We start from the raw sequence: 26819 nt of genomic DNA, 5'->3' as shown, positions 1-26819 counted from the left end.
ATTAGCCCAGCGAAACCGCGCACAAATTAAGAAAGTTCGGCGAACGAGAAAGACAGAGAGAAAGAGGAGGGTTGGGAAAGAGGGGGAATGGGGGGGGGAGAGTGTAAAGGAAAGGAAGAGATGAATCCGATGGCGAAGACGAATCCGTGGACGCCGTGAAATGCCGCCTCGTTGTTTGCCCGCCGGTCGTCCCTTCCGCCGCTCAATTTGCCCATAAATCTATACCCCGCGATGAACTTGAAATTCTTCCATAGCGGACGATCATCCGCCATCCGACCCGGCTTTCTCGCCGAGGAAGCAAGCGCCCGACAAGCCCGAACAAGTTGTCGGGACTGATCGGCGATTTTGTGTTCGCGCGCGGCGATCGTGAGGAAATTATTCATCCGAGATAAAGTGGGTAGCCGTGTTATCGAAGCCGAGAGGATCCTCTCTTATCACCGGGCGCGGCGTCCTAATTTTAACAAGTCGCGCGCGATCCTGTCGTCTTTAATCTCGCGTACCACCTATAACTCTGCGGCCGTAACTAAAGATACCTCGGAAAAATATCGGAGGGTCCTCACTCTCTCTCTCGCAACATTCGCCACTCTCATCGGGACTTTTATTAGAGACATCGTGTTTATTCAACGTCGCCAAGCAAAATACGAGCTCTCGAGCTATCGCGAAAATATATTGATCCGCCGTCGGCTCGCAAAGTCGACGTCATGAGCGGAGAAGGGACGGCCGCCAAGTACCGTAACGCGCCTTTCAATTACTCCGTAGAACTTAATTATTCGTTCCGCCACGCCGATTACCTTCATTCAATCATCGACATTTTACGGCCGGCGCGACGGCGGCGGGGCGAGACGAGCCGCGAGCTGAGGGATTATCCGCCGGCCTCCGATAAGATACTTCCCGGCCGATTTTTCTTCCCTTCTACACCCAATCTGCAGTTCTTATCGATTTCTTATTACTTAGGGAACACCTCCCTCCCTTCCGCCGGCTCGTTTCGTACGCCTCGCGTGACTTTCGAGAGTGCCGGAACCCCCGGGGTGTCGTTACTCGCACGTTCCCGCCGCCGCCCTCCTCCTCCTCTGCCTCTCCCAGATCCCCATTCTCCCTGCTAATCTGCGACGAAGGTACCACCAAGGTGGTATTTGCCGTTGTCAGCACGTCGCCATGATCGACTCGTTCTCTCCCGTCGACGAACTCGCTCTTACGTCTGTTTCTCCCGGCGTACACCGAGAAATCCATTTAGTTGAGTCAACGAAATTCAAACCAAATTTTTTCATTTGAAGAATCAAGATTTAGTTCTCCGAAAGGTTTAGTTCTCTGAAACTCCTCGGAAACTCCAGATAAGCAAACCTTCGGTTCGGACGATCGAACTTTGGTTAACGCAACCAAAAAATGTGCCCACGGTCAAACAAGAATTTAGTCGATTCAACTAAACGGGGTTTCTTACTATATTTATTCGCCATAATCAACCGCACTCGTCAAAGCGGAGTTATCAATTATCCATCCACGCGTCAAGAATGATTATTGCGCCGCGGGACGAAAAACGAGCGAAATACTGCGAGGGCGTTCATTTCTTCGGACGTGATGGAAGTCGAACGTTGTCCAACACACAGCCAACAGGTTCGCGAACGACGGACGAGGGTTGGACGGTCTCGGCACGCGGAGCAGCGGAAAGGACAAGCGATCGGAAATAATTCCTCGACGGGCAGCTGCAGCGAGGGAGATCCCGAAGTGAGAACGACGCTCGGTCTCGAGGCGGCTCGCCGCGAAAGTTTTAAATGGCCGGGGGACACGGCAAAGACTCGCGGCGTCTCCCAATCTAATTCGAAAGTTTTAAATCGAAAGCGTAATGACGCTGGGCGTTCGTGTCCTCGCTGTGTGCGGGGGGGGGACTCGTCGCAATCGTCGTCGTCGTAGCTGTCGCAGCGGACGAACGCGCGCGGATTCCGGGTTAGAAAAGACGGGGAAGGGCGGCGCGTTACCGGCGCCCGCGCTCGGGGGAGGGTTGAAAGTTAACAAACGGCGGAACAAAATCCGCGAAATCCACTTGCCGCGAGAGCCGCGTAATTCACTAATTGAATCCCGAAACGTGATTATCGCGAAAAATATATTTTCGGCGCGCTGGTTACGCGCCGTAATTACGCGCGCGCTCGCGGCACTGTATGAAGAATAAATGACGTTATTTCGACGGTACGTCGCTGATTCCATATTTCCGGCGTTTACAAAACGTAAATATATATATATATATATATATTGCGCGCGCACGTGCGCGATAGGACGGAGTTATTCGCGTGGGGCTCGAAATTATACTCGAGTTTTTCTATCCGCGAGGTCTTCGTTCGCCGATTGACGAGCGACAGACTTAAACTTCGGGTTTAATCAATTCGTTTACGCGCGACCGTCCTTCGATTCCTAAACGATACCGTGCGTTCACGCGCGTTCTCGCTCGAGAGGCTGATTAAAACCGCGCCGAATGAGCATTCAATGGACTCCCGCGGTCCATTATACGGGATCATCTAACGGATTTCCTCGAAACTCGGGTAATTTGTCGACGTGAGCGAGCTCGCGCAAAAATACTTGGCTCGCGTGCCGAGAAACGGATACAGAATGCCACGGTTATCTCGCGCGGATGTATTCGGGCGTTAAGCGCGTCTTAATTCGCGCTGATGAGCTTCGATAACTCCCTCGGCCAAGAAATTAGATAAGACAGATCTCTAAACGCGGCATGACAGATGTGACGTACGAGCGCAAAACTATGCCCGAGTCAATTCCAGCGAAAATTGGACCCGCGCGTCGGGGCAGCTCGAACTACAGAATAATATACGTTTGCATATTGCGTGTCTGCGCGAGTAACTTTGAATGGGCCCTTAACCTGGACAGTCAAGCCACAACCACGTTCCTTTCCGTGAGAAATGACAATCGGAAATGACGCGTTCACAGCTATCCAGAAGCTTGTCCGCCTCCCTCGGTGAGAACAAATAACGTCTCCCCGCGAGTTTACAGAGTTTTCGTGATATCGTCGTCACCCAAGTAACGTCGCGGCTTAAACGTTTTCCCCGTGTATCCTCGAAAACTGACGATACCAACTCCGGTATGAGGCATAATTCGCGCGGTTAAACCGCCCGCGCGTCGTCTAATCCCGGTATATGTTCGGTTATCGACGACGCCGTTTCGCGTAACTTTTTCAGTTACAATAATCCGCTCGCGGAGTTATTTCGTTACCGAAATACGGAAATATAAGGATCTTGATAGGACGAGGTAATTAGATGTAAAGAAATGCCTCTCTCTCTCTCTCTCTCTTGTCGGGAGAATCCGAGAGATGTTTATTTGGTCCTCAATTGAGGTGAACAAAGAATCTTCTACTATTTTGACAACACGTGACATTTCGTGTTATTAGTTATTGAAAATGACTTTGATCGAAAATGGCCACGTATAGAGGCTTCTTTAATTGACAATTCAAAAATTTGCATGTTCTTTGTAAAATGGTGCGGGACTTTTTTGCTCAGAGTGGCTTAATCTACAAGTATATGAGAGCTTTTGTTGGTTAGGCATTACGATGCTAGGCATTGTTGTGCCTAGTGACGAAAATCGGAAAATTGAAACTTGAATCTCGAACCTTGAGCCTGTCGTTAGATACAAAATAGCTGTCATTGTAGATTAAATTACTTTGAGCAAAAAAATTACTTACCATTTTGTAAATAACACGCAAATTTTTGAAATATTAATTAAAGGAGCCTCTATACATCGCCACTTTCAATAATTAACAACACAAAATTTTGCGTGTTATTTGCAAAATAGTATATTTTCTTGTTCATCCTACTTTGTTCTACGCTCTTACAAAGATGTAGTAGAAGATTGAAATGATCTTTGAGTGAAAATGAAAAAACCTTTTTTCAAGTTTAATTAAAAAAAAAACAAAAATATACAAAAAACAATAAAATTGCGCAAAACATGTGTCAATATTAATATAAATAAGCAGACGGAAAAGATTGCGTGTATTTTCACGCACAAATTAAAATTCCTGCCGAGAGCCCCTCCGCATATTCGGCGCAAAATATAAAATTTGACTTCCTCTCGAAATTTTATCGATTTCCAGCGCGGAATAATCAATCACTCTTGTCGAGAGAATTTAGCGAGAGTCACACGGTGCTCGTGGCGTGAGACGGAATTAATAATCGATACGGGAGACTCGCGAGATGCTCGGAAGATGATAATCAAGACGAAGGTAGACTCGATACGCGCGTTTTCGCTCCTCAACGCTCCGTTCGGCGAGAAGCCGGTATATTTTTTATCCCGCGCGGCACGATACTTCTCCGCGCGACACACACAGAGCCCTTTCCGCATGCAGGCTCGCGCACCTTCTTCTTCCGCACTATCCTCAAGTAACTCGACAGTTTAGAGCGCTTTTATGGCGAACGGTTTCCCGACGATACCGCGTGAAAAATATTCTTCTGCATGAACGGGGAACTCCGTCGAGAAACATTACCATTACCACTCATCTGGTTACTCAAGAACCGGAAAATCCCCCTATCTGTCGTTGTCGCCGAGGCTAAGTTGCGAGGAATGAAACATTTCTGCGGCCCGGCTACGTGCGTAATATATTCATTAAATAAGTGAAACGTTGCGCAACACGAGACGAAAGTAGACGCGAGATAAAATGCGGAAAGGAAAATAGGGAATGCGCGCGGGGCTAAATTATGTTTTGATACGGCTCGAATATATGCGCGCAAACATGATTTTATTACATGCACACGCATGATATTTATATTCATTTTATATATTTTTCCTTCATAAAAATTTAAATTCAATTTGCACGTTATCGGGTAAAACTTTGTAATCAATTTCCTCCCGTGATTCACAAGTTCTTCATCAATATATGCATTTATTTATCAGCGATTTAAAAGCCCGTGAATATTATTCCTTCCATTTTTTAGCGGAAAATATTTTGGTTGCGAAAGCTCCCTCGATATTTCACGTTATCGTGATCATACATCACACGCTGAGAGAGACGTTGATAATTCTCAAGCGGAACCGCAAGAGGACTGTGCGCGCATGCCTGTATTCACGATACCACCAAGCTAATGATGTTTGATTCAAGTTGTTAATTACGGAGTCCATGTAGCGGGGTTTAAAGATTACGCGCGTAAAGTTTACCATAACTGCGGCAGCGTCGTGGAAAGAAAGTTCTCCGCCGTTTTGGAACTTTCGCGGCGTCCCCCGCCCCCTTCCCGTTTTATAATAAAGATACGCTCTCCTCGCCGACGCGACGACTCCTCTCACCAACCTCACTTTTCGCCGACCTCGTCGTGTTTGCGAAAGTAATGCATACTTTCGGATAAACCGCGCGGGAATTGAACACAGAATCGCACCTGACGTCGGGCGTAGAACTCGGCGACGCGGACGACGTTGAGACGTCGTCAAAAACGGCGGGGGAAGCGGAGGGATCGTCGCGAGCGCGCGGCGATCGAAAACATTGTCTAGACTTACCCCGGAATTCTTAAAGTTGAGAATCCCGCGTCCGAAGATTAAGATACCTCGGGATCCTCTTCGGTCTTCATGAGGAATTTCCTCGCGCACGCTTCAGTCAACTTAGCATAATATCACGAACCTCATTTTTTACTATGTTTGCGCGCATTGCTGAATTTCTTATTTATCTCGGACCAGTGCGGAGGAAGGGAGAAAAAGAAAAAGAGAGAGAGAGAGAGAGAGAGAGACGAATGACAGCGTAGGATATAATTTAATTTTCATATTTTTGCGTGATGCGGAGCGTAAACGTGTGACGTTATCTCCGCATATCTCCCTACCTGACGTTTGTCGCGGCACAAACCTCGAGGGAATTGAACCCTGGAATTTGTCTGAGCTTCAACGCAGTCCCGATCGGTCTTTGAATATGAATAAATGATGAAATACATATCAAAAGCGAAGTCAACAGCAGAGCACTTTAATCTATATTTCAGAGATAGAAGAAACTTTTAGAAATGTATTCCATGGGAAAGTAATATTTTTAAATAACGAGATTGCACGGAGAAATAGTTTTGCTGGAACAGCAAATTGTTTGTTGATACAGTGGCAGAAAAAAGATTTGTTACACGGTAAAAATAATTTTACCATTGCAGCAAAACGTTGTTGCGACAGCGATTTTTGCGAAATTTAATTGTCATAACCAAAAATTAATATTCTTAACAAATCTTTTGCTGTCCAAAAAAATTCTTTTACTATTCGTTTCGCTATGTTGTTCCAGCAAAAAAAGTGTTGTTTCCATGCGTGCGTGCATTAATTGCGGGAGAAGTTGTTAAAAAGAAATCTTAAATACTAGGATATGTATTTATATTTTTGCAACGTATAACATATTGGTGCGCATTCATATTTTTATTAAGATACGCGTCAGATATTATATGCGTGTGCGCGCGCTTTTTACAAGATATTTATATGGACAAATAATGAAATTATTTTTGATAACACGCGTATTTATTTCACGGAATAGCAGTCACGCTAATTTTATCCGAAGTAACCTTGTTTATTCAACATAAATATCTCTTTTATCAATTGCTTAAATTACATTTTAATTAAAATGATAACACGTGACACGCGTTTGCGTTGTGACCGTGTAAACATTGTGACCACCGTTACCTTTCGTCCTCATCACTCTCGTCGGTGCGAACCAATATTTGCATGCGGATTTGCAATGCGGGCGTATAATCACGGGGTTTATCCTGTGTCGGGTTTAGGATAAAAGGATCGAACAATTTTAATATCGCGTCGAGGAGAGCAGTAAGATAAATAATGAGAAATACGAAGTGATCGGGTAAAATCGCGGCGTGAACGTTGCTTACCGACGTATGCTTTGTTAAAACCAATAATATGCGTTTCAAGTGACGCGGCGCCGACAATGTAAATCAAAGGTTTTAACACGTTCATTGCCAATCACGCGATATCGCGTGATGCGAGTTCTCACCAAACGGCCGATCACGCGTTATCGCGTAATAGATATTTAGAGTACATAAATCCTATGTACATAATAATAAAAGCATATAAATAATATATTAACTTATTTCGAGCACAATAAAAACTAAATAAAAAAATAAAAAAAATTTGGCCACCACACGAAATTCCAATTTTCAGCTTGGCAATGAACGTGTTAACGTACCATTAATGTTTTCTAGACACGACGGTGAGCATCGACCGATCCGGCATTTCTGATTAACATTTACGCTAGCGAAATTATGGATGTAACATGAATTTGCATGTTTAGTGTAAATTCATAATCAATCTCGTGCTTCGAATTCGATGTAACTGGAGTTCGGCGTATTGCACGTTTACATTTATTGAGATCAATATCTCGCAATATACGTCTGGGCTTATCATTTCATTCGCATGTATGTATGTATTCATATGTATACATATACTTGAATTATGTACATGGTTGAATACATAATATAATAATAGGCGCACACGCGTAACGATGCGCGCGCGATGTCGGGATATCTCGCAACAGGGGATAATCGCTTTCTGAGAGCCGCAGACTCGTGTGCGCGCTGAACGCAATCTCTTGTTGTGCAAACGGTTAAAATATTAACGCCGGAAACACGACGATAGAGAAGAACGCAAAAATGTCGGAACGCGAAAGCTGATTCAACCGTGGACAAGAGCGATCGCTAAAGAGAATTCTAAAAGCCGTCGCGTCTGAATCGATGTAAAACAAACCGGCGCTCGCGGGCGCTGGTATTTACCCCGTAAATGTACATTGTAAATTTGTAATCGTCGTTGACTTTCGCCAACCTCGTCGACGATGAGCTGATGTTTGCCCTGGGATAAACCACGCGGGAACCCTGGGATTCATCTCGCGTCTGGTGCAGGATGCGAGAAGAAGGGCGCGAAAGCGTGGAATAGGAAGCGAAGGCGAGCGACGAGGAGCGCGCGGAAGGGTATAGGGAAAAAAGGCGGGAAATACCCTCGGGAGCCCTCGGCAGATTTATGCCGGCCCTGGCTGGCTGGTTGGCTCGCTGGCAACCCGGCGCCCCGTATACATTCATCCCTCTCTGACCCTGGTGAGAGGGATGGAGGAGAGGACGGGGAGAGGTTACTCTTTCTCTCTCTCCCCCTCTCTCCCTCACCCTTCCTCTAGTTCCTCAGCATCCCTCGCGGGCCAAAGGATCTTGCAGGATATTATACGATATGCACCGAAAGTTGATAGATGGCTATTACGTTCCGCTAAGACGAGCGTACCACGCCGCGAAAATTCTCCCTCAGGATTCCCGCTTCCTACTATGTGATTTCTCAACGGAAAAAACTCCCCGCCCGCGTTTCGTCGTCGTCGGTCCCTGCGTCCGCAATAATTTTCGGTACCCTCGATGGGCGCGAGAGAGACCCTCCCGAGATCCGCCGGGCCCGAATTTCGCGTGCTAACGTCGCAGAGAGCGTTATTGAAAATATTAAGGGGCGAGAGGAGAAGGGAGGATGGCGGTAGATTTATTTAACGATATTCCCCGTCTTCGTATTTTAGATTTCTCTCTCGTGATTTCGCTCGGGTTCTTTGATATTCGCGCTCTTCGTCGCGTATAATAAGAAATTAATGCTCCTCGCGAGCACGACCTCCCTCATGCAGAAAGCGATTTTATATGTTGAATGAGAATATTTTCCTTCTCTCTCTCTCTCTCTCTCTCTCTCTCTCTCTCTATCATTCACTGATTGGTTTTACCTGCTCGTTCTAACCTAGACGCCTCTCCATTTTATCGGTCTTCGCGCGTAATGTCCGGCGAATATGAACGAAATGTATTGAAATGAAAACACACGCGGTTGTACACGACAAGGGGAGATAGCGCATTTTATAACGATTTTCCCTGCCCGTCATTTCCCAGGGTAAAGCTGCAGCGCTTGCTCACGTCGCGTCTGCTTAAAGTTGAATGAACGGTTACGGGGAAAAGGAGAAACGCGGGGAGAGGTCTTTTAGGATAATATCATATAGCGGATTGTTTTCCTTTCATCGTGAAAGAGCGCTCTTCCCATCTTCCTCCATTTCGCGATGACATTTGCTATTCAACGGCTCATTTCGCACATGATGGATAATTAAAAGCCATCGATTCATCTGGCGGAATACAAAATTTATGAGATGTAAATCCTTTTGATCGTAATAACGTGACACATATAGAGACCGCCGTTACACTTCGCTCTTAAATGTCCGCAATCATATTGCCGATGCTATTTCATAGCATTGTGGATATTAATACGTGATTAACACCCGCGGGATCAGCTTTCGGTATTTCGTTGTTCCCGATACGCCCGCGTTCTATATACGCGTTCGATTCCCCGTATATATCTCAGGGATACATTATATATTATATAAATAAATAGTAACGCGGAAACCTCCTTCCGCTTCGTCACGCTTGGCAGCGGTAAAGTATCGCCAACTCGTCATCTTGGCGGACCGAAACATTAGGCGGGACGCGACCCAACAATAGATTTCGCGGGTAGAGAGCAGTCTCGCTGCGGGATTATAACAGGGTCTTAATCCGGGTGAACCGACCAACGTTAATACAATTAACGGAGCTTTGCTAAGTACCGTAACGCGGGCCTCTCTCTCCCTCTCTCTGCCCCTTGGACTTGGCCCAAATATTCGCGTTGCCGCGACGAATCCACGATGAACCAAGTTGTCGGCGAATTCTATTCACGAATTCTTGGGTTAATAGAAGCGCAAGGGTACCATGACGTGTCGTGCATTATCGTCGTGTGCACGCTCGGGAGAATCGCCGCGAACTAATCCCCGTGTTGCAGCCTGATTATTATCGCGGATCGAAAAATTAGAAGCGTATCTCGCATCGACTTTCCGCGCTCGCTGCTCGCCCGTTCCTACACTTAATGCATTAGGTTGAAAGTTGCAGGAGTAACTCTGGTTGTAATGGTACACAGTGAAAGAACGTTTTGCACTTGTGTTCAAATTGGTCCTTGTTGAAATGTTTGCGTTAAATTTTTCACATACCCGTGTAGTAATTTCACGTACTGTGTTTATGTTATCTCAATATTTTATCGATATTCAACATGTGCGAGTGTTAAAATAACAGATTTCACACTTCCGTATCGATTATCTTTCTATTTAAGTATTAATTTAAGTAATAACTAAGTATTAATACTCTGTTAATTTTTGACATAACATTTGCGTTATATTTCAACATATTCACCTTGTGTTAAATTAATACAAAACGTTTACTGCGTATGTAGAGGTTTAATGATTCTAATTATAATAGAGACTCTAATTATAATGACTCCAATTTCAACTTTATGTGTATATGTGAAAGATTATGTAATAGTAAGAAGTTCCAATATACACAGTAAAAAAATGTTGTTAAAAACAGTTCACTGAGATTTTGTGTTACTTTAACATGGGAAGGGGAGGAGTGTATTAAAAGATATGTAAATGTAATATGAAACTAACTATTGTCAACATATGTTAACAAGGTGAGTGTGTTAATTTAACATTACATTTCTATACTGTAACATATTCCCCTCGTGTTAAAGTAACAAAAAGTTTCGATGGATTATTTTTGGCAGAAAATTTTTTACTCTATAAGGGGTAGCACAACATAACAACGTCGATTATATTCCCGTGGTATACTCTTTCACGGGGTTATTATTAACCGAACGAGAGACGAAAGACGAAGCGGCTATTGGCCGCTCGATATACCGCAATTTATCGATGGAGAAGAAACGCGCGCGCGCGCGCGCTCTTCGCGTACTGGACAAATTTGAACGGGTAACCTTACAATCGTAAAATCTCTTTGTAGCACGACGCAATAACTGCGAATTCGTCGATGATAGGAGACACCGATATCTTTGGCACCCGAGTGCCCTTTGTCTCTCTAGCCGTTTACGCTTCGGAACGGTTCCGGTCGACTTCAAAGCCGGAGACCGATGTAGCTCGATTGGGCCGACACCCCTTGGTTAGAAGCCGTCAAACGGTCGGGGCCAAGCCGGTCGATCGGCTCTTTCGAATTTCGAATATACGCGACAGGCGACCAAGTGAGAAACTACGCCAATGAATTCTATAGGGAAGGGGCATTTTCAGGTAATCCGAGAACGACAGTCTCGTCGATTCTAAGCGAAAAAGACGTCATGTGTAACGCCAGCGAGCGCGCCGAGGTAGGTGAAATCTGCCAGCTCTCATCGGAACTCATAAATAATTATATTCAAACACAACGAGTAACAAGTATATATCCATAAATATATTATCGAACGCAGACAGGAAATAATAATTGTTCTCATTGTTACGGTTATTATTTTTCCATTGTGATNGGGGGGGGGGGGGGGGGGGTAATCACGGACCGCGTCAATTTTACAAATGATACGATGAACGTGAGAACGGAATGAAGTATCCTGTAACGTTAAAGCTGAGAAAAATGTACGCTATATCTTCATTACAAAAGTGATAACTGTTATCGTGAAAATTCACGCCCGCTACGTTCCGACGTAAATCAGGATAAGTGACATGTAATGGCTCTTCGGATAATTCCGGAACTTCTCACACCATTGAGTGCTGGATGGCACCATTGAGAGTGTCGAATCACGCAGTAACATAACAATGAGACAATTCCGCCAACTTAATCGCATGATTGAACGGAGTTTAATCACGAAATTGCGATCGTTCGACGAAATCTGGTTAAATCAAATCACTTTCGCGAGATTTCCGCGCCGTATTCGGAAGGCCGAAATTCGCGAGACTCGGTCTCGCTTTGTTTCGCCGAAATCGCGCGGACACGCGACACAAAGTTACACGAAAAAACACGTGTAACTTCCATCCGGTGTTTCGGGGTCACTTTTGCAACCGCGAAATCGCACCGATGCTAATCGAGGGGCCTTTGTCCGCGACTACGCTTTCTTCGCAGCGGGCAATTGCGAGCGAGCAAGAGAGAAAGAAAGAGAGAGAGAGAGAGAGGAGTCGGGTCTCTATATCGGTCGCACGTGCTTCACAGCGTCGGGAAATGGAAGCGTTTCGCCTCCGAGGCGAGATTAGTATCTGCGGCGCTATAGAAACGAAATGTTACTTATTTCATATCCGACACGGACCGCTGCGGCGTATTCAATGGCGCGGAGATGTTGCGCTTCCGGCACGTACGCGCCTCAGCATTGTTGATAAGTCACCGCGCCTGACACCGGTACAGATATCGCGGAACAAAACGCGAAATCGATTTTCCACCCCTCGTGAGACAGAAACGAAATTCCGCTCTCTCCTCGCACGGACGCCTCTTCGCAGACACTTTAAATGTAGTCGTGAAAAATTGCCGGGACAATCCGAAGGAATATTCGCGATGGAATTCGGCTCACTCGATTTCGAATCGAATTGGGTGTGCGCGAGCGAAGCGACGATCGACGACGTTTGAAGATGTCTATGAAATATTTAACGGTGCCTCCCCCCTCCCCTCCCTCCCCCACACTCTGTCTTTTTCTATGTATGTTTATGTGTGTGTGCGTGTGTGTGTGTATGTGGGCGAATGTCTATGATTTAGTTTTCTTCACCGGAGTGCGCGCCGTCGACGTGGGGATATCTGCAATTCGCGAGAAAGAATGTTGCACGCGGCGGCGGATACGTGAGTCGAATAACGATTGCGCGAGGAGAGAACAGCGGGAGGCTCAATACTCACTGAGGCGGGAGAGCTTGTAGGCATCCGCGGTATTAATTACATCCACGAAAGCTTGCAGCTCAAACTTGCGAGTTGTAGTGTTCTGGTTATGGTTGAACATCGCGAACTTGAAGGCGGACTGTACCTCGTCGGTACCCTGCTCAAAAATGGCACCTGAAAGCAGAAGATAACGAAACTAATTAAGCGCTTCGGCGTGTACACACAACGTCCACGTTCATTCCGCAACGACGAGATAAACAAATGGAGGTAACATCGCAACTTCTCCAAATAATATCAATATCGAAGTCGTACACGTTCGGCCGGTACCGGCGGAAACTGGCGGTGTATCGATTCATTAGTGAAATACGGATTTCACGTTACGATACCGACGTCTTAAATAAGAAAGCGGGAGATGTCGTCAACATGAAGCCCAAGTAGCTCAGTGATAACAGCTGTTGCCTGCAAGGAAAAGGAAGATTTTGCTGGCGCGGCTTATTATGGTTTGACTGGAAATATTTCGCTGCTGTAATTGAAACTTGTTACTATTAGATTAGTTACTGTTGCTAAATGTATAGGTGTCACCTAAGCTGTTTATGTTTGCTGTAGCTAAACTCGTCCACATGTTACAACGGAGATTTACCTAGAGTGTAAACACCTATAAGTTTAACTACAGTAGACATATATTAGCACCTATACATCTAACAACAATAACTAAAGTTTTACCGTAGCAAATTTCAAGCTACAACAGCAAAACATTTTCAGCTAAACCATGATTAGCTGCAGCAGTGGAATCTTTTCTCCGTGTGGCAAACGGAGGATCCAGGTTCGACCCCAAACCTCGCTTCGAAGTTTTTCACTTCATATGACATTAAAAGTGTACATCTGCAGGTACAAACAAACATTCCCCGCCATATTATGCTGTGACTTTTCCTCCCACAGTACGAATGTAGTATTAACAATTATACAATAATAACGATCATTATTGAGAATCACCTGTCCCGATATCGGGGTTGGATAATTTCCGGTACTTTCGCAATCAATACAGTAACAATACTGTCTTTCGAGTTTTAGCTCGAGGCACCATCCTAGCATTCCATCGGTATCAAATCGGCAGTGTCATTTAGAATTCTTCACTGAAAATCGGTACTGAGCCGATACCTCGTTAGCAATTATCTCCCCCACTTCGGTAGAAACAAAAGAAAAGCAAACCTTGGACGAGTTCTATTCGAGGCGATAACTGATTCTTCTTGTTAACTGTAGAGAAATTTGAGGAACCGATGTAAATGTATACACGTATATCCGGGAGCTCGCTAAATGTCGCGGTGGAAAACGCGATTATCTCTCGCCTGTCGTGAAATCGGATGTGATAATTCGACGCGACATCCTGTATCGGATGTCTGATGTGCGGCGCTCCGTTTACTACCGGCTCACACACGGCGCAGTGGTACGAGTCGGCGTCTGCTCAGGCAGCGTCTGCACACGAGGACCGCGTAATTACACCGATCCGTGCGGCGTTAATAGTCGGTAATACGTACCGATATTAATGCTATCGCTCCTCATGTAATTCACCGTAAACCTACCTAACGCGATACATATCCGATTACCGGGCGAATCCATTCGATGAAAGTCGACGACAACGACGGCGTTTGTTACGCAACGCGGACGTGAAGTCGGAGTCTTTCTCTGAGAGAGAGAGAGAGAGAGAGATCGCTCCTCGCGATCTCACGCTGTGAAAACATCGACGTCACCGCTGTAGAAATAATACGGCAACGCGCATTTATCAAGCTATTTATTTCACGTCAAATGTATTGCATATTCCAGATGTTGCTGTCGATGAAGTGATCGATGATGCGCTAACGCGCGCCGCGCGAGCGCTCGGTCTCGCGCGGCGCGCGGCCGCGCGTCGTATAATCGAGTAACTGTCAGCGCTGAATACTGCACTTTGTGTCTTCGTTATTCCCAGCATCCGGCGTTACCATTAATATCTGGCTGGTAAGCCAGCCGCGTCGGCCGTGCCGCTCTCCTCGCGCGCGCACCGAGATTTTCGTTATAAAATGTATACTCGTGCACGGAGTTAGTCGCGAATGCAGCGCGGCCGGAGGGGACGGCGAAGAACGGGCAATCGTGCGAATTGACAAACTTGTATCGAAATAATTTTCGTTACGACTTTCCAAGTTGTAACGCCCGAACCGTCGCCCATGCCCGGGAGCTGTTTTTCCCCGCCTGTGCAATGAGAGAACTTTTCACGCGGCGAATAAGATACGCTCCGAAGTGTTACACGATATTATAGCGCCCCTTTTCTCGTTTCATTTCTTCCCCCTCTCTCTCTCTCTCCTTCGTCCACCTACCCACCTGCTTTGCCTGCCTGCCTGCTCGCACGTCACATGTGAATTTTTCTTTGCTTTCATGAGAGCATCTAATTTCGTAGTTTCGCGCGGCGCCTCGTGAAATATCGGTGGGAAGTTTGAAACAAAGTAGTATTACGATCCGCCCGGAATCCCGGCCGACAGTAAACTGGAAGTGGACAGGATATCGTGCCGCAACGCCGCCGCACGACGTGATTTCATACTTTAGCGGAGGTACACGGAGATATTGCATCGCGCGTAATCCATACAGTTATTAACTCATCGGCATTGTACGCGACGGCACAATGCGCCGCACAAAGAATTATTCTCCTCGTGAAAATTACGCTGTTGTTGCGCCGTTGTCGTCCGCGCGGACGATGAACACATTTCCATTCTTCGGCCCGTTTACACACAATCACAGAAGTGCTCCGTAGAGAGATTCGATATAGGTGCGCGATATTAACATTATATAATTCAAAGGAAGCCATCGGCTTATCCTGTTTGTTTATTCCTTATGCGCTACGTTTGAAAGAACGTTTCACGAAAGCGATGGTGCGATGAAAGAAGAAACATCCATGAGAGAGAGAGAGAGAGAGAGAGAAGCGAACATTATTCGTCAAAGCGATTGTGTCTCGGCGATTTTACGATATTACCGCGTACCTTTTATTTAATCGTACTTTCGATCCAGTATTAATTGGATTTACGGTGCAGTAGTGTTCCAATTAAAATTGTTGCTATTAAATATTGGATATTGATCTCGCGAAGGATCCGCTCGCGTCTGACGGCTTCATACGTTTCGTCGGATAATCCTGTCGGCAGCGTTTTAAACGATCGCGCGTCTGTCAAGACGTTTTACGAGGCGCATGATTTTATTATCCCGCCGAGCGTACCGAGACTGACGAGAGCGAGAGAGAGAGAGAGAGAGAGGGAGAGAGAGAAAGAAGGGAAAGAGAGAGAAAGAAAGCGAGGCAATCTCGGTCATTATGCTCGCAACACACACGGGGCGGAAAGAGCTCCATTGTAATTCGTACACAGTGCGATTACACGGCACAATAGAGTCGCTAATTTCTCGTAATTGATACCCCGGAAAACGTTACCCCAGTTATAATCCGCCTGTAGACTTAATTCGCGACCCCGCTCAGGCGGAATTCTTGCACAGCTTTGAAAACTCGACGGAGACACGCGTGTATTACGCGACGCGAAATTATCGGGACGATGTTACAAGCGGATTACCATTACGAGAATTGTTATCAGCGCGCGCGCGTCCTCGATAATTACTATTACATGAACGATTAATGTCTTTGAAACGGTTTCACAGACGTGACGGGAAATTAAATCGAAAGGCGCTCATCGCGATACGGTACCGCGCGACGTCGACGTCGCGCTAATAACATTCGATTAAAATACATGAAAAGGACGACTCCTGATGTGCTCAGTCCGCGCTGTGCGCTTGATATGGTCTTTCGCTCATTTCCTCTCCCTCCCTCTCCCTCCTTCTCACCCTCTCTCTCTCTCTCTCTCTCTCTCTGTCCGCTTGGTCTCGCTCGCTCTCCGCAAACACGTTCTCGCCGGCCGCGCCAATATTTGCTGAATATCTTGGTCGATATTAAAATTGTTCCACGAGCGGGCCGTTTCGCGCGCAACTCCCGGGCGGGACGAAAATCGGCGTCAGCGAAAATACAACCGTGTAACTGGATTGTAATTACAATAAAATCCGCAACGCCGCATTGCCGCATGCGCTCCGTTGCATTAAGCTAATATTAATTAACCCGCTCTTCATTTACCATGTCAGAAGCGGTGGATATTCGCGCGGTGCAAAAATTTCGCCGACCACCGCGTAAACGCCGGCGCACGCTTGAATTCGGCGACCATATGCCGGACAGTGCAACTGAAATATATAAGACGCCGCTGGTGAATTAAAAAAGAATAACGTTGCCGGGCGCGGGCTAAGCCAGCGGATTAAATATGCACGGCGCGTTGTTGCCCGCTCGGTGAACGAACGCGGAAGTTTGACGAGTTTCAGCGATAAACCTATATCACTCCGCGATATAGGTATTTATGATGCATCCTAGGAAACTCGCGCGAATATATTGGCTCTCCCTTAAATACGACGTCGTACAAAACTTGAGCGGTAAATCACCGCTTAGAGAGCGCGCTTATTACAGCAAGGCGTATTCTTATTACCGGCCGACGAGAGAAAGAGAGAGAGAGAGAGGGAGAGAGAGAGGGAGAAAGCCGGCGGATTAATTTAGATCGCAACCGTATAATTAAACGATGAATATTGCCGTGCGCGAGGCGAAACCGGAACACCGACCGTCGGACTCGATTTCCTCGAATCGCGGATCGTTTCGTGCGCGCGAAATATGGACGCTATTAGCTCTCCCTTTTGTGGACGCGCGCACGGAGTTAACGCAGCCGAAGGAGCCTCTGTTCAAATATAATCCCAGGAGCTCTCGCACGCGGCAAAGTCATCTCTCTGTCCGCGACGATACGGACGATACTTGTCGGTGCACATAATACCCCGGACAGATACCACCCGTTTATCTCCGTCGGCGAGTCGCGCACGGGACGGGATAATAAAAGACGGAAGTTTCGTGGCTTCTCCCTCGGCGGTGACCTTCTCTTTACCGCGTCACGCGTCCTCCGTGCGTAGGCAGATGCACTGTGTGTGACGTATCGTCGTGCACCTGATACGTCAGTGCCGTTAAACACCGGTCCAGGTACCTGTGTTTATCTCCGCGCGCGTTGACAGGTGGGGCGCCGCCGCGCGTCTATTGATTGGTGCCCAGTGCCCCCACCAGTGTCTCACCCACACATCGATTCCCCCTCTCCGTCGCTCTCGTGCAGCATCCCGGCTGCACCTCTCGCCCTTCGACGTCATCCCTCTCTTCTCCACCTTCTCTTTCTCCCCTCTCTTTCTCTCTCTCTCTCTCTCTCTGTCTTTCCCTCTCTTTTCGTCTCTCTGTCTCTCTTCCTCTTTCACTCTGCTTCTCTCCTTCACCTCGTCGTCCTCCCTGCTGCTCTCCTCTCGTCGCTTCTTCTCCACCTCTCGTCCACCTCTCCTCATTTCTCCTTCCCTCCCTCCCTCCTCCCTTTCACCATCCTTTCACCCTTTCTCCGTCGTTATTTTCGTCCTCTCGGTCTCTCCGCAGCTGTCTGCCTTCCTATCATTCCCCCCCCTCCTCCTCCGGGCCCCGCGCAGTCCTTCGTTTTTCTCCATGTCGACCAATAATTCGCTCCCTTTTTACCCTTATTTTCTCTTTCGTTTCTCGCCCGCATACTCGAGAACCGCGGAATCTCCACTATTCCCTCGCACTTTTATATGTTATGTGTGTGTGTGTGTGTGTGTGTGTGTGTGTGTGTGTGTGTATATGCTCTTCTCCTTTCTCACTCGTCTTCCGAACTCCGACGTTCACCTTCTCCATCTCCTCTTCCTTTTCCTCCTCCTCTTCGCTTTTCCCGTGGCTCCTATCAAAGCCGCAGTTTCCAAGCCGGTCGCGCTCTTTCGCACGCGCGCTCGAGATTTTTCCCGATGCGTGGCTTTTTCTCTCGCTGTTATTGTCGATTGAGCGATGCGTCGCGCTCGCCTGGCAGACTCTTCCTCTCTCTCTCTCTCTCTCTCTCCTCCCTCTCCTTCTTTCTTCTCGCGGCATTCTCACGCGACGGCAACTTCAATACTTTAATAAGTATCGGAAAGTTCGATGGATGCTATTTATACCCGGCATTGTCCGGGTAAGAACGTGAATATGATATTGAAACGCGGAGTGACAGTAGCCGTGGCGGTCCATTATCCCTCGTGTCTGACTCGTGACGGACCGTGACCACTGAGCCGGTCCGATTCAATTTGCAAGACTTAAGATCCTTTCTTTCCGCGGCAAGGTATAGATTTGCATATCCTGCCGCGCCACGAGGAGGGCTGCCGGCTGCGTCGGTTTTTAATAATCGTCACAAACAAAATTCTATTAAGAGATTCTCATTGATATGTACATGTAATTAACCGCGACGGTGATTCGCCGGGATCGTACAAATTATGATGGATTAGCGACCACGGAAATTCCATCGTGCAACATATCCATTTTCATTGTACGTCGCACGGGTGTTGCGACCTTTCACCCCGTTGCCGCTGCGCGCTCGCGGACTATGAAATTCCTCCCACTTCGCAATTAAAACGTTTCGCTGTTGGGAGTTCCGAGCTCCGTGATTCCAGTCACGACCGAAATTATATGGAGAAGCTGCAATTGGCGACACACACAAGTGACTACTCGGGCGGTCCAAACAATCCGGAACTTGTGTACGACTTGCAGCGATCACGATCGTTACGCGATTGTATCGCGCGACGGACGCGCTGCGCAAACTTCGAGTGGCAGTTGTAATCGCGAGGACAGTCGGGAATTTAGATAACAAGTTCGAACCTCAAAAACGAGGCGTCTCGTGATTCTCGCTCGCGTGTTCCGATGAATCCGCGCTCGCGCGAAGACGCACGCGGGCTCGCGCTTCCTGCGTGAGCGAAACGAAAAGAAAAAGTTATTTCGTCCAACGTCGAATTGAACATCGATCGTCGACGTCGCGATTGAGGGTTTTTCGCCGGCGGTCCGCTTACGCGCGTACGGCCGATATTCGATGATGCGCGTTGCATGTCGCCCAACTGAAAATTCGATTGTCGACCGTGCCTGACCTTTGACTGAAACCCTCGCCGCCGTCACAAACCATTAAAACTTCCTTTAACTTCTCTCACGCGATTAGAGTTCGTAACCTTGTAATTGAATATCGGGAACAATATAAACGGCCGAGTTGGCCGACCAAACTAAAGCGAGACGAGAGATCGGCTAGAACATTTCCGGAATCTTTAATCGGCAATTTTCCCCGCGCGCGCGCGCGCGCGCGCGAGAGAGAGAGAGAGATATTCGACGCAGCGTCCTATTAATCACGGGCTCGCGCAAGAAGCTGAAGTTGCGCCGGGGCTTTCAAATCGATTTAGCCACGTGTACCAATTTCCAATATAAACTTACAGAACACACTCGTCAATTATTTACAAGATAACTGCGCTCCACTAGATCAGAGAGTAAAACAATTAAAAAGCGTTAAATTTGTTCCGTTCGGGGATGTGTTTAAAATGCTTCCGATATTACGTTCAGTTTGTTCAACGACCGAGCATACACACACACATACAGAGAGAGAGAAAGAGAGAGAGAGAGAGAGTGTGTGTGTGTATGAGGAGGGAGGGAGAAAAATCATTTACGCAATTTCGATTGCTTTTTAAACGATACGTTCTGTTAATTATAACAGAATCAAACACCACGGTAAGCGATCTCTGCTACGGCTCGATTGCTATGTATGTATCGACGCATTTCGCTCGTGATTACTCAAATCCATTGTTATCTACGTTCTCTTATACCGGCCTTATCGGCGCCGCCACTGTGCTTGTAGCACCTATGGGCTCCTCTATATTTATGACACTGTTGAATCTCCATAGCGCGATTTCAGCGCATTTATCCCTAAATTATACGACAAGGATAATACAGTATTTTCCGCGATTATTCAGTGACCGTCTCCCCCTCCCCACCCCTCATACGGGGTATCTCTTGTCCTTATCGGCTGTTATAGGGATACTAATAGTCCACGTGCGCCGCCACAATTGCGTCGATTCCCGAAGTGAACGCGAATTTGCGAAGCGACCAATTTAGAAACCCGGCCGCCGCGCGGGGCCGAATCAATAAGCTCGTGCTTTTCAGTTTTTACTATCTTCCGTCGTCGAAGAGACCCCTTCGCCTCAGCCGGAACAATAAAACGGCAACGTTACAGCCCGCGGTATGGCAATCGGTTTAACATAAACGTATTTCACGAAGTATCGCTTCACCGTACGCTTTATGCCCTCGCCGACTATCGGATTAGATAATACATCCGTAACGAGCGTTATCGCTGCAAGCTCCTTGAACAAAACATTAATGTTCAGCGGCATAACACATCGGGCGAATCGAATTCTCGCAGGACTGCCGCTCCCGCAAGGGCGGCCGCGCGCGTTCCGAACGCCTCGGCTAATCACGAGTCAGTCTCCGCGACAAATCCAATTCGACGACAATGACCTAACGAGGTAACTCGATTTACATCCATACCAGATATCCTTGGAGGAGTCCGAGGAGAGACGAGTGACAACGGACGACGGGCCGCGGGCGACGTCTCGTCTTCCCGCCGGGTGATCCGATATTGTATCCCCTAAGATATTCCGGGGATTTAAATTAAGTTCTTATCCACAGATATTGAATCCGCTTTATGTTAATACGGCGCGCTTCCCGGCACCCGAGCTCGTAGGGCCCGCGACGAGAGGAGTGGGTCTGGAAGGAGGGCAGAGGAGGAGGGGGTGGGAGAGTAGAGAAAGAACGTGAGAGACGGTTGAAAGAGAAGGTTGAATAATTTCCGAAAGCTTCTCGAGAGCCGGGCAGGGAAGTAAGAAGAGCGCCGTCTTGATTCGTTTCTTTCCGCTTCTGGCGGGAAGAAGTTCGAGAATCGATTGCTCGTTCGCGTTATTCCCGCCGCCCCCGACCTCTCCGTCGTGGCAGCCCGCGAGCGGAAACTTTTTCGACCTCGCTACGATAACGGCCACGGTACCGATTGTTTAATACGAAACTTGGCGATATTGATTTTAATTAGTACGAGTAAGTGGATAAGTTAAGTAAGTCGGCCGGAGAGTTGATGGGGAAAAAAATGAGGGAAATCTATGAAAATTCCTCCGATAACGTGAGTGCGGGAACAAGCCTAGCCCGGCACGCGGAGATCGTGGCGTCGGTCTTTTTTTCTTTTTTTTAACGGAAATTAGTCGTGTATTGTATTAATTGGCCGAGGGCTTCAACAATTTAAAATATTACCGCTCGCTTGCTCGAGCCGGTATGTATCGATCTCGATTAGTACTAGAAGCGCGGGTAGTGTTGAAATTATTATATTAAAGTTTGGCGCGACGAGAGGCGAGTCGTCGATCCCACTTTACGGGCGCTAATTCGGCTCTTCATTTTGATCGGGGCCGTTCGGGCCGCAAAGGGCGAACTGGGTCGCTGCCATCCTTAATGCGGTAAACATTTTAATTACCGTCTATCTCCCGCAATTATCCGGGAGCTCGCTCCCGTTTCGCCGTCGTGGACGCGAGGCGCACAGCGAGATTCCTTCATACTTCCGCTCGCTCCCGCAACGGGATAAACTGAATAAAAGATCGAGTTTTTTCGCTCTCTACGGTGTCGCAGCGGCACCGAAGATTCTCATATCGGCGTACAGTTATTCGCTCTCCCCCGCGCTTCAATAATGTAAAAAATAGCAAGATTGCTCCCTGTCCGATTACGAGATGGTTCGAGAAGCTTTTATGCATTCATGATCGATGCGGTGCGTTATCAACGAATGTCGCCATGAATCACGGGAGCGTGGAAGAAATTGCGGGGTATTTCTCAGAGTGCGAAGGAGTGGACGCCCTCCTTCAAAGACGGCGTCGACACGCAATCACGTAAAACAACGACGCGACGATGCAACGTAATATTAATAATATTTCTTTTATATATTTCCTTATTTCTTTTATATATAATAATATTTCTTTTATTGGCCGTCAATGATGATTATACAGAATCTAAAAGTACTGAAGACGCTGTGTTGAAGTCAATCGAAAGGTGTAGCATCAGCTGTACAGCTGGTCTTACTGCTTTGCCTAAACGTATATAATTGAATAATGATAATTAATAAGTAAATGACGACACAAACATATAAAATTGAATTTGAATAGTAACGGCCCAAAAATATATAATACAATATAATATATAAATATATAAATATAAATATATAAACTATAGAATAAAATATTATATAGCTTAGCACAGCCAAAAACTAGGTCTGATAATTAAATTTCAGTTGTATTATATAGACAGAGTTAATATTTAGCTGTAGGATTTAATTCTTCTCTTTTCCGTGTAATGCGCGTATGTTTGAAAAAAATTCAGCTCCGCTAAAACATTCATAAAGGTAATAATTCTCTTTGCAATTTTCTCGGTGTCAGTGCAAATTTAATTAATAAATTTTCTGGGATATCAAAAAGAGAGTAAAGTACACAGAGACAAAAAAATTTTGCTGAAACAGTAAATTGTCTGTTAATACAGTGACAGCAGAAAGATTTGTTAGACGAAAAAAGAAATGATTCTGCTGTTGCAGCAAGACATTACGACAATGATAAAGTTTAATTCGAATTTAGGTATAACCAAAAATGTATACTCTTAACGAATCTTTTCGCTATCACTATGTTAACAATTTGCCGGTCCCAACAAGATGATTTTCTCCGTATAAACCGATAAACTGAAACTTTGGAATAAAACGAAAAAGTCAGAGTAATTTCGGCACTTGTGAGGGATAACGCGTCGTTATCAGCAACAATCGCCGTTGTTGATTCCGGGAAAATTACATGAAGATTTGACAGGGTGCGTTTACGGTGCGTATAATTTCCATCAACGGCAAACAGATTTCGTCGTTACTTNCCCCCTTCCCCCCCCCCCCCTCGTACACCAGGTGGTTAGGCTAGATTAAAATCGTGCGTGCAGATTCGCGCGCGCGTGCCTTCTCGCACGCCGGTACCGTATAATTTCCTGTTTGTTGTTTGTCGACAGCGCGCGCCGGGACGGGGCTTCGTTGAATTCCGCAATTCGCGAGGCAGCGCGCAGGCAGCGCGCGCGAGCGGGCCTCTCGTTACGCGGCAGATTGTACCGCGCGAGATGCATCCGGCCGCAGCGTCCTATCAAGATAACCTATGTCGCGCCGGATAATTAACTAATAGACCGCGATACGTGAGCGAAATACGTATCTGACTGCGCATCACCGCGCGACTCGCGTTTGAATCGCGCCCGCGGTACGTCCGTAATTATATTGAGGTCGGGTACGTTGCAGCTCAGTTAAGTATAAATTTCATTATTGTTAGGCGCATCGTGCGCACCGGCGTTATCGCTCCGTTACATCGTACCGGCTAATCTATAATTATCAAACGTGTAACGTGAAGTGCTGTCGCGGCGTGAGCGAACTCGCGTGGAACTCACATCCGCCGCGACGTTCCGATTAACGTCGCGATTTTTTCGTGATCGCGCCCACTTTGTGCCGGTCCCGCGAAATAATTGTGCGCTTCAGTACGACGGGAAATGCAACGCGGGCGGTGAATACCCTTTCGGCCCGTTCGTGTGTTTACGGTGTGCCCGGCCACCGCTCGTAATTTAGCTATATTTGAGCATAGTTATAAATGAGATGTAAACGTTGTTATCATTAGGTATCATTGTGCGTGGCACATAGCACGTTGACTATATTGCTTTACAAGAGCATGGGTAATTGTAGATACGTAAAAGGTCGCAATAGGGTGGCGTAGCAGTTATTAGTTACGTTCGCAAACGCCGTACTGTCGGTGATCTAATTAATTTAATTTCTTCGCAAGTGGAAGAGGGCGAAGCGGAGAGAATGGGAAACGGAGGAGAGAGAGAGAGAGAGAGAGAGAGAAAGAGGGAGGAGGAGTTAGCTTTGTAATTACGTTAACCGTATCAGGTTCAACTATGCTACGTGAGATAACAAAATAACTGATCGCGTCCCGCGTGTGTAATACAAACGAGGCTCCTCCAACGCCGCAAAGTTCGGAAATTAATCAAAATTTCTCGTTCGTTCAAAATTGCGCGACGGCCAGCCGTATTGTATATTGTAATTACTAATTTAATTAATTACGAAAAGTGATACTATCACCGCTTTATGTAGCGAAAGAACTGAATGGCGGTCATAAGCAATTACAGCGTGCGAGAGATTCTCGGTTAATTAATTACGCATAACAATTATAATGCTGTGCCTGCGCTGCATTCCGTTTTATTTTATAACGCAGATTCGGCGGTACCAACAAAATTACATTGTCGTTGGCAAAAACTTGAAATTTCGGTGATAATTCATACGGAATATTCATACGCATCGGGGAGGCGAATTTGCATGGCTACGAATCGAATGCTGTCGCTGCACCGTTATCTTCGCGGTCGCGTTATTGTCACTTTCGGTAGGAAGCATAACGCTCGAACAGACGTGCGAACAGTCACAACAAACATGAAAATCCCTCCGTTTCTCTCTCACTCCGCCCTGCTCCCGACAAATACCTCGACTCCGGACTGATTTTAATCGTATTACAACCGTTTCGCTGCAGCACAGCGGAAAAATTAATCAATTGGAATTACTTGCTAAAACCCGCAAAAACAAGCGCTTAATCGCTCGCGCTCAACCATTACGTGACAGTCTTTACTGTATATTTACAACATGATTATGCCACGCGGGCGCGGCCATACCTCGTATCCATGTAAATTGGCAATCACCGTCGAAATTAGTGTTCCCCCGTTAATGCGAGCTTGGGTCAACACAATTTGCTCGGAGTATCTATCCATCAGAAATCTCAATCCGTCCGTCCGGTAATTTTATTCCTGTCCAACCAGGACGTCCGCTCACGCTCGATCGTGTCCATTTCCCTCCCAAGATCAGGCGGGCGCGCATATACGTGCGTTTTGCCCACAACAAAATTTAATCGGCATGACAGACGGACAGACACGTCCGGTATGTCGAGGTAGTCATGCGAGGTGTGCAGAAATTGATCGATGAAACCTGAGCAATTTGGGTAATTTTGCCGAGGCGCGCGCGCGTATTACTACGGGCCGGGCGTTACAACGAACGGACGTAACGCCGAAAGGAAGTGGCTTCAATTAGGGACACTGTCCGACCGCGTCTGCCGTGGATATCATAATAATTGGATGACTCGCTCGCTCGCTCGTTCGCCCGCTCGCCGGCGAGCGGTTGTAGCCCGGCATTCTTCAACAGAGTGGGTTACACGCTTCATGCGGTTCGTTACGAGACGCGAAAGATGTAACGACCGCGGCTGGACGGCTGGGGGTTACAGACGGCTCGCCACCAAACCCCGGGCAGCAAGTTATTATGAAGCAGTCACCATTATCCAGCCGGTACAAGGAGCTACTATTCGGCAAAGAAGATTAAGCGCTTTAAGTCCGCGGAACTTTGCGCTAAGTAAGAGGCGCCCAAGCAAGAACGTTCTTAATCATGTAAAAGGGAGCTTGCCTTAAAAGCTCTTTCAAATAATGGCGATGGTTCCACCAAGCGAAAGATCTCACCTTGCCCGCTGCTCTCCCACCTCCCCGCCCATTCCGCCACCTTTCCTCCGTCGAAGGTATACATACTCTATTGTTCCACGATTTACGATCGAATGGAGGACGTCGGAAGAACCGGCCGGCGTTAAAAGTGATCAATCCGATCGTCGATATAACGTCCTTTATGGGAGTCGGAAATCGCGACATAGCCCCTCCCAGGCACTTCTTGAACAAAGAAGCAATAGCGGCACCGGTATCGGTGAGAGACCGGCAAGAGACTTCGTCCGGCTATTCTCTCGCTCGGTCGTAAGTAAAAGTTCCCCGAGAACAGATATGTGGACCCGATGGAAAAGCCGGATGAAGGCTCAATTACATTACACACAGTTTATAACGAGATTGCGAGGACGCGATATACGTTCAGGACTCGCTCCCGCGATCGGTGGTGCGGTTCAACGGATTGTTCCCGACGAGGCAGCAATATGTTCGAAAGAGGGAGAGAGAAACGAGTAGCGCGAAGTAATCTTCCCGCCGACCCTCCTCGTTCCGGTGCGTGTTTTACCGGGTAAACACACTATATCGGGGGAATCTTAAGTCGCATTAGGTTTTCAGGAAAGATTATCTGATTTCTCGTCCCACCCCCACACCGGACGACCCCCTAAATCCTCGTCCTCGCCCCGGTACGTTATTATTTCACGTAATTCCACGAGGAGAGAAGGGATGATCCTGCGAAAAAAATCAGGACCCGG

At 47.0% G+C, this 26819-nt stretch overlaps 1 protein-coding gene across 2 annotated transcripts in view; it reads right to left on the bottom strand.

Annotated features, from left to right (window-relative positions):
* LOC106750923 (glutamate receptor 1) overlaps positions 1-26819 on the bottom strand; it is a 276339-nt gene that overhangs the window by 114219 nt on the left and 135301 nt on the right. For both annotated transcript variants that reach the window (XM_014631570.1, XM_014631571.1), the window contains exon 2: positions 12624-12776. In XM_014631570.1, coding sequence (XP_014487056.1) covers positions 12624-12776 — 153 coding nt within the window. The remainder of the gene's footprint in view (positions 1-12623; positions 12777-26819) is intronic.

Source organism: Dinoponera quadriceps, unplaced genomic scaffold, assembly GCF_001313825.1.
Source record: "Dinoponera quadriceps isolate SergipeBrazil2010 unplaced genomic scaffold, ASM131382v1 scaffold4681, whole genome shotgun sequence".
Taxonomy (NCBI): Eukaryota; Metazoa; Arthropoda; class Insecta; order Hymenoptera; family Formicidae; genus Dinoponera; species Dinoponera quadriceps.
The sequence above is the reverse complement of the archived record's forward strand: the minus strand, read 5'-3'. Positions and strand labels throughout refer to the sequence as shown.